The sequence below is a fragment of the Corvus hawaiiensis genome, chromosome 5 (assembly GCF_020740725.1).
Source record: "Corvus hawaiiensis isolate bCorHaw1 chromosome 5, bCorHaw1.pri.cur, whole genome shotgun sequence".
Lineage (NCBI taxonomy): Eukaryota > Metazoa > Chordata > Aves > Passeriformes > Corvidae > Corvus > Corvus hawaiiensis.
This window is the reverse complement of record NC_063217.1, coordinates 16,655,335-16,664,427: the sequence shown is the minus strand read 5'-3', so window position 1 is coordinate 16,664,427 and position 9,093 is coordinate 16,655,335. Positions and strand designations below refer to the sequence as shown.

The 9,093-nt window shown below is 45.6% G+C and overlaps 1 protein-coding gene across 7 annotated transcripts in view; it reads left to right on the top strand.

The window, feature by feature from the left end:
- Positions 1–723: 723 nt before the first annotated feature.
- LCORL (ligand dependent nuclear receptor corepressor like) overlaps positions 724–9,093 on the top strand; it is an 83,273-nt gene continuing 74,903 nt past the window's right edge. For 6 of the 7 annotated variants that reach the window (XM_048305397.1, XM_048305392.1, XM_048305393.1 and 3 more), the window contains exon 1: positions 724–935. In XM_048305397.1, coding sequence (XP_048161354.1) covers positions 788–935 — 148 coding nt within the window. In that variant the 5' untranslated portion in view covers positions 724–787. The remainder of the gene's footprint in view (positions 936–9,093) is intronic. The other variant, XM_048305396.1, reaches the window with a different exon arrangement.

Genomic DNA, 9,093 nt, shown 5'->3' with positions numbered 1-9,093 from the left:
CAAAGGCGCTGAAAACAGCCTGGTGAACTGGGCAGTAGTTCAGAGAACTTTGAAAATCTCCCTAGGGAGTGAATGTGGCGAGCTGGTTCGGAAGGCACACCGCTGTGTGACAGCCGCGTCCGTGCGGTGGTGGCAGGGGTGGAGAGGGAGCGGGCTGGCGGCAGCCAGGGGACAGGTGTGGGCGAGGGGCTGGAAGAGGTGGCGGGGGCACCTGAGCCAGGAGCCCCGCTCCAAGCAGCGCCCAGGGCAGACCGTGGGATGAAGGCGAGACCCGCGCCGGTTTTTGAGGTGCTCTGAGCGCGGCGCTGTGAGGCACCGCGGCTGCTAGCAGCGCCGGCCGCGCTGCCCACCCGGGGAGAAACCTCGGGGGCGGCGCCGCTCCCCTCCCGCACGAACTACAGCTCCCGGCGTGCCTTGCTGCCGCCTGCCCTGGCCGGGCCGGAGCAGGTGGCGCGCTGCCCTGCGGGAGCTGTAGGCCGGGGGACATCGATGGGCAGCGGGGCAGTGGCGGGCAGGGAAGGGTTGTCGGTGCTCGGCCCGGCCCGCGGTCTGTGGGGGAGAACCGGGGCTCGGGCAGGGCGGGCGGCGGGGCGGGGGCGCTGCAGGGAGCGGGGACGCGCGTCAGCCACCCCGCCAGGCGGCGCGCGCGCTCCCCGCGCCGGATGCTGCGGGGGGAAGGGGGGGCGCGAGCGCGCGCTCGACGAGGCAAAGGAGGGTGGGGGGGAGGGAGAGGAGCCGGGGGAGCGCGCGCTCGTATGTAAATGAGCGGGCGTGAGGTCAGAGGCAGATGGAAAAGGGAACAGAAGGAATGGCCGCCGCGGCTCCCGCTCCTCCTGCCGCCGCCTCCCAGTGCCGGAGCCCCCGCTGCACGGCGGAGCGCAGGGGAGTCCGCCGAGAACTCGACTCCTGGCGGCACCGGCTCATGCACTGTGTGGGTAAGAGAGGGGGCGGCGGCGTGTCCCGGCTGCAGCGGGGGCACCGAGGGGCGGGGGACGGGGCGGCGAGCGTGGTCTGAGAGGGGAACGGGCAGCCGGGCGGGCGAGGCTCTCCGAGCCCGGGTCTGTCGGGTGGGCGGAGAGGGGGAGCGGGGATGGAGGAGCACCTCCAGCGGCTTTCTTGGAGGGCGGGAGCGGAGACGGGGTATGTAGGGGAGAGCGAAGGTCCTAAGCCGCCTCCGGGCAGCAGAGGGTGGGTGTTACAGCTTCGCCTGGGGCCGCTGGGTCCCTCCCGACACCGCCGACCGAGACCGTTTCTCGGCTCGGGTCCTTTTGTCTCGGCTCCTCGTCGTTCGCGCGGTGAGCGCCGGTGGCTGCCCCCCTCCTCTCCTCTCCTCTCCTCCTCCATCGCCAGTGCCTGGGGGGCGGAGGGGGGAAGGGAGCCCGCCTCTGTGTGTGTGTCTGTGTGTGCGTGCGCCTTTAAGAGGGAGCCGCTCCTGCACTGACGGTTGGGATTTGAAGTTTTCCCTCCCCCTGGAAGTTGTCATGGCGACGGCAGCTCTCCCCCCCCCGCCCCCGGGGCTGCCCCGGTGGCTCTCCTGCCGGGAGGTTCCCCGGGTCACGTGACTCCCCGCGCGTGTCCGGCTGGCGGGGGCGCGCGGGCACCGGCGGCGTTCCCGCCTGGAGGAGCCCCGGGACCAGGGCTGCTCCCACTGCGCTCTGCCCGGGCAAATGCAGCCTCCCCTCCCGGCCCCTGTCCCTGTACGCGCTGGCATTCGGCACGTGTGCCGCCTCGGGGCGGCGGGCGCTTCGGTTGGGTTTTTTGTTTGTTTATTTGTTTGGGGAGGTGGGGTGTGAGCACTGATGCCAGGAACTGCTTGTTTGTATTGTTTCAGCAGACATTTCCCTTCTTGGGGAAATAGAATCCTTGATCTTCAAGTAGCGTGTTAGAGTCAGTGCCGATTCTTCCTGATGGCTGAGCGGGGAAACACATCTAGTGTGGCTGGGAGGGTGAGCAGCACTTCATTCAGTGTTTCTGCGTGCACTTGAGACAAGAGCAAAGTAAGAAGTGAATACCTAACAAGCTGGTATACCTGTATTTGCAGGCAATTAGCACTGTCCGAGTTCGTGGATTTTTTACAATTTTCAGTAACCTGGTGACTGCTTCATACGCACAAGCTTCTTGATCTTGCTGTGTTGCCCCAATAACACCTGTAAACACCTGTTATAACACCTGTGTATATGTTAACATGCCTGTGTATGCTTGCACTGTCTTTTTAGCTCTCCAAGTGATAGTATTGTTTAGAAAACAGTGTTTATGTATTTCTGTACACTACTGCCCTATATAATGCTTCTAATAGAAATGCAGTTTAATTAGAATATATAGGAGAGCCAGTTTATTGATATAGATGCTGTGATAAGGTGTTAAATCTGAGAGTGGATATCTCTCACAAGTGTCACTTTCTGTGGTTGCCTTTTATCTAATGGCATTTCACTTAAAAATTTAAACTAAAATCCTAAAAGTCTGAAGGGACATTCGGGTGGTCATTGCATACTGCCAGATGTGTTTGGGAAACTGCACAGCACAACCCACACTGAGAAGGAGTGTAAAGAAATACCAAAGGTTGAGCCCTCTGCTGGGCAGATCTCCTGGGTTAAGGGAACTTCTTCAGAGTTGCCTTTTGGGTTGCTATCGGAGACTGAAATATTATAGTTCATGACTTAAACATTTTCATGAAGGACTTTTGCCTGTTATAGCAAAACTGTATTACAAAAGCTGCAGAGAAGGCTACTACACCGTGAATGGGGCTCTGACTGAGACCCTGGACTGCTCTCTGATCCTGTCACTGAGAATTGCGAAGTGCAAAACTGTCACATAATTACTTACATTTTACACTGATTGCACTGTGGTGGTGCTTCACATTCAGCTTTCTCTTATTTGGAATAAAAGTTTAGGGTATGATTTCTTTGTATGTTCATGATGTAAAATTCAGTTACTAGAAAGGAGCCCTGAAATTGTTAGCAACTGCTAAGGAGAAGGGACATAGGTTATGGTTTAATAGTTAGTCAAGAGCTATCTCGGTTAAGAACTGTTACCTGGCATGCCTGTTGAGCAGCCCTTATCAGAGAGAGAGTGTAAACAAAGTGTCAAGAAAGTGAGTAGTCAGGATAATGGAGGCAGAGTATGCTTAACAGTTTTGGGCTGGGGATTTTTTTGTGTGTGGGTTTTTTTTCCCTTTACTCCTTTGAAATTCTGTTGCATTAAGTTCTGTAAAATAATCTCCTACAATAGCTCAAAATAACTTCTAAAGTAAAAATGGTTCATTGTTCTCACTTGCCAAAGTATTCCTAAGGATTTGAAGAGTCTAACAAGGTTAGTATTAACTGGAAGGTCTGAACAATGGCTGGGTTGATTGCTGAAATGGCAACATGGTGGAGGAAGGAGTGGTGAGTATGACGGATTTGGCACTCTTCTCAAGAATCACGTGCTTGTAGTAAAGGAAGAAAAACAGTATGGTAAGGCGGTAGTCCCCCAGTTCTTGAACTAGCATACTGTAAATCCTGACAAACAAAAAACCTGCCACCACCAACAGATTGCTCTACCCTTAAAATTCTTCAAAATGAAAAAAAAATATTGAAAGGTGATATGGTTCTGTGGACTACTATCTTCCGTGAGGCATTATATTCAGAGAACAGAGTAAGAAAGCACAGACTCCTTTAACAATGTTTCTGCTAAACTTTTTGGATGAGCAACTTTATTTTGATGTTTTGTGTCATTTACTGTATCAATACTAAATTTGGTATTGGCATTTCTGTAGTATAATTAATTGAGCACTTTGAAATAATTTCTCTGTCAAGGATTCCTCATCTACTTTCTTTATAGAAGTGGTAAACTGAACAAGAGATAACACCTCCAAGACAGTGACAGGCTCAGGGTGGACAGTGTTCATATTTACAACAGTGAGACTGAAATAATATTCACTGGAGGGCTAATGATGGTTAGAGGCCTGTGCTCAAAGGGCTGAGTTGCCAGATTGTTCATTGGTCAAAACCTGGTTGCAGACTTAACTCTAAAACCCATGCATACATGTAAAAGCTTGGGTTTTGCCAGCCTAATATGTTAACTTGTGATCTGTGGAATATGATTTAAAGTCTTGTGTTAAAATACTCAAACACTAAGAGAATTTGAAAAGAAAAACAGTGAGAAACTTTCACTGACATTACTGAAAGTTTATTTGGTATCTAAACATCCTTGAAGGTACAAAAGACTCCACATGGTAAATGAATGGAATGTATTAACAGAAATTTGAAATAGGTGTTCAGTACAAAATGTCTGTTCAGGTGGAAATCTTTGTGTGTGTTATGTTGGGCACTAACATTCCTAAAATGCTTAGGCTTGTGCTTATTGGATGCTCCTAACTCTTGCATGACTCAATCAGAGTTCAAAACTAGATGCTCTTAAAAGGCATCTGGAGGTCTCAATTCTGTTGGTGTCCTTACAGCTGTGTAGTACATGCTAACAAATACTGCGCATAGCAGTGCTCACTGGTATGTTTTGTCCTAGGTACAGTCTTTGTGACATAATTAACACAAAATACCCTAATTCTAAATTGTGTATTTATAGAAAAGTGACAGAAAGCTCAGAGTTGAAGTACCTGACTTAGCCAATAACCGAGTTCTGTGGTGGTTTAAATTGCAAGGTATTTTATAGAGGTGAATATCAGAAGGGTTAAAAATTGCTCTCTGGTGCTCTTTGATTAAAACTCTGTAATGTGAATTGATTAATTCTATTCCATCAGATTGAGAGGCTTTGAGACTATGGAGCTGTAAGTCTAGCTTTGTGATCAGCCTTAAGAAACAGGATTTTTGCAGGTTTCTTCAAGCAGTAATTGATCCCACTGCCCGATTTCATTTGAACTTCATAGATAGAGTGTTGGCAAGTACTTTGAGTTCCCATTACTTTCATGAATAGGCACTGAGTAGAAACCAAGTAGTTGCTGGGATGCAAGAAAGCTTCAAGCACAAGGTCAGGCTTTTTGCTATGTTATCACAGTAACCTGTGGGTGAGGTTTGGAGCAGTAACATGAGGCTTTTTAATGGAAAGTGCCAGGTAGCTCCAACCACGGATGTTGGAATCTTGCTAGGACCCTGCCGTGTGTTGTGAAAATGTAACAGTGTCTAAGTAAAACTTTCATTTTCAGTGAAAGATTAAAATATTATTGCTACTTTTTCAAAAAGAAATACATTGCTATTTGGGGCAAGGGCAGAAGTTTTACTGTTCCTCTGCTGCAGCTCAAGGGCACACATTTGACAGGAAATAGCCTTGGTATTGCTTTCTTATGAAAACTGAAATTTGATCAAAGTGAAAATCCATTTTTGTATACTTGTGAAATCTAGCATACAAATACTCTTTTACTCTTGTTACATTTTTTCAGACTTTTTTCCTTCAAAACTAGGGTACGGTAGTGTATCTAATTCTGTTTTGTTAGATCTAGACTTTCAAATTTTTTTTTTTTAAAGTATTTGAACTTCTGCTCCAGCTTACTATTTTTGAACAAGCTGTCTCAAAACTGCACTTTTCTAGAAGAGGAATTCCACCCCAAACAAAAGATTTATAGCTGCTTCATTTGGTGGCATCCCCACACTTGTACCACTCCTGCATTAAATACCTTGTATCTTTATTCCCACAATATGCAGCAGTGTTCTCACTTTCCATGTGGCTGTAAGTACTTTGCAGCAGGGTTAGTGTCACCTTTTTTTGTAATACTGCCATGATTGTCAGTGATTTTCTATGGTTACCATAGTAGTAGTGGGAAAACCAGTTATTTTACTACACATCTGTAATGTTCTTGTGTATCTGCTAGTGATTGCTATGGTTGCTCAGTGCTATGTTACCTGTCAGGCCACTAACAGACTTCATGCAGTAATGACTTCATTATGATACCTGCTTTGAACTCTTGCTTCCTTGGCACTTCAGTGTCTTTAAACAGCCAACAAGTCTGCTGTGGCCATAGTGCCATGATCCAATACAATGGGCAGTAGTACTGGTGTAAGGTGTTCCTGTGGATCTGTTGCGCTTTGAGCTGTGATGTGAAACCCTTGGAGTGATTCCAGTGTGAAGCAGATCAAGGAAGTAGTCTCAGTGTTACTGCAAATGTTGGAAGAAGAACAGGAGTGAAATCTAGATCAGAATCACAGCACAGGTTCACAGGCAGTTTTTGATGTAATGAGGGAAGATGGTATCGTGTGAGGGAAGAGCTCAAACTGGTATTACAGAGTCAAGTGTGCAGTGGGCATTAGCACTGAGCACTTACTGTGAACCGCAGTTTAAGAATACAATAAAGTGCCATTTTGCATTGTGAAGTCCCATGGAACTGTTACCAGAATGGAGTAATTGCAATTCTGACTGCATGTTCATGCCTCTTGGATGCTTGCATCAGCATTCACTGGACCCCTGTCTGATCTGCTTTAACTCAGTGTCTGGTCAACTGGCCGTTATGCAGTTGGGGATTTGCAAAAGAAAAAAAAGAATTGATGGATGCTGCTGCTAGTACAAGGATAGGAATGGGCTTTTGCAACAGAAGCAGCATGGATGATAGCAGAAAGGAACCACTGGATTGGTTTAGCTGACAGGAATGGAACACAGTCCTAAACATACCATCCCAATTTCCCCTGAACAAACAGGTTAACAAAAGAGCAAAAATGGTCGGTGTGTGTATATAGGTCATTGGAAGTTGCTGTGGTGTATGTATTGCATTAACTCTTTAGAGTGAAATAAGAGAAAACACGTGGGGTTTATTTTGTGTTGGATATCTTTGTTTCAGATACGTAGTGTTAAATCGGTTTCTTTTCCATATCTTCTCACAATCCATTTCAACTCATCAGCTTTTCTCTCAGAAAGAAGTAATTGCCCACTGCTGTCATGTGTTTTTGAAGGGCTATCTTATGATTGACTCTTGAGAGAAATTTATGTGGTGAGAACAGTACAAGAAAAGTTAGATTAATGACACCCAGAGACTTAGTTGAAAAGGCAGAGTGAGGAAGTCCTGTGTATTTAGCAGTAGATGCAGTACTAGTTCACTGATCCGTTGTGAACCTGCAATTGTAAGGATCTATGGAGCATAATTTTTATGAAAGACAAAACTGTACCTGCTACATAGACTAATCCATGGATTGTGTGGGATACAAGCAGTGCTTGCTTTGAGTTTTTTGCAGTTGGAACAGAAATGTGTTGCTGGGCATGCCAGTAGATATGCATATCTTCAGTAGTGTTGATAAAACCTGTGATTGTTTTTGGTGTTCCCTACGTCTAGATGTATGTGGAAGCAGTTCAATTTTTAAGTGTTCCAGGAACTACTGTAATCTTTGTCAGTGTTTCTAGGCATAGCTTGGACTTTCCTAATGTATGTTCTTATAAGGTAGCTGTTTACTTTTTATGTGGCTGATAGAGAGCTGAGAAATTTAAACTCTGATAGTCTTTCTACATTATAGGCACTGAGAATTTCCTAAGCTGGGACTTGTGTAAACCAAAACCATGGAGTGCAAATAAAGTCACTGCAACTCCCTCTCATTTCTTCCCTTGATTTGGCATTTAGTAACTGTGCTCTAATGCTTGAGGTTGGTAACTTTCAGGGGATTTTGTTGTTGTTGTTGATGCATAACACGGTATTATTGTTTTTCTTTCTAAACTCACTGTACCTACCTTCATGATTTATGTTGACTGGTATGAGCATTCATTTATTAAACAGTTCAACAAACTAGACTGTAAAACTAATCTAACTTAACACTAACCTAGAAAACAGGAGGGGAGACGTGGCAGGAGGAAGAAGAGGAAAGAGAAGGTCAGATCTAGTTGAACTTGGATCAGTTTTCTAATCAGGTTTACAATGTATCTGTTTTTTCTCCTGAGTCAAGTGTAAGTAGCTTTACTGGGGAGGACAAGGCTTCTGATTTTTAGCAACTGTTTATTTTAGCAACATCTTTGGGAGTTTGAAGTGAGCTGGAAACTAAGTTGGCTGAAGAATGTCGTAACCAATGAGACTGTTGATGAGAGAGAATACAGTACCACTAACAATACGATCTTTCCACTTGTTCTCCCTTTATAGTAGAACTTGTCTGGTGTAACAGTGAACTGCCCTTCTGTTTTAAGTTAGTCTTGGAGGCTTACTGTAAGTTTTTTTGTTGTTGTTGCTCTGGGTTGGTTTTCTGTTAGTTGAGTCTCCTGAACTGTCTTGCTATGTAAGGGAAATAACAATAGGAATGTGTTATGCTGATCAATTTGTCCAATCAGTGTATGCTGTTGAGGAGCTGTATTCCAGCTACTAGCAGATAGCTAGGGCTTGTACTGCCTACAGCTAAAATGGGAAAAATTAGTACCACTTTTCCTTTTCCACCCTTGCTTTTTTTATTTTTCAGCTATATTATATGGGTGCTTTGAGTAGACAGTTACAATGGATCCCTTTTTCTTGAATATGACTCAAGTATCAGGGCTTCAAACAAAGTTGTTATTCTAACCTTTAGAGTTCAGTGTGTTTATGTAGAGTGTAGAGGTCAGGCGGAGCTTTATAGACTTCACTAACTTAAAATTCTTTGTCCCAGTTAGAACCACTGTCTTTTATATTTTTCTTGAACCTTGCTCTCTTGAATATGCTTGGTGGGAACTTTGATAAGATAGGTTGGAACATTAATAGAGGTTGGAACAAAACTGGATTGGTGTGATTCTCATGTATAGTATCAAACTTCTGAAAAGATGACATTCTAAATTCAGCTACCATACTTTAGGAAAAAAACCACAGAACACAAAACCAAACAAAACCGAAATCAGACATAACCTTGTTTGGGGGTATAAACTTAAGTGGTACATCTCTTCTTTTTCCACTGCTAATCTACCACTTTATCCTTCCATTCACTAAAGGCATAAAGGAGCCAGGAAGAAGGGAGGGGAGAGTAGGGAAGATGGATGGTAGTGGCTCATCTGTTTGAGTGTGTAAGGGCGCAGGAAATGTATTGCAAAGAGCAGAGAACTCTGAATCTGCAGAAATGCACTGAGCTGTGGAGGCTGAATTCCTTTTTATGGGGCATGGTCAGCAGCATGTCACTCTGCAGATCAAAGAGCCACGTGTCAGGTGGGTGGTTTTTTTGTTTCCACGTCTGGCAT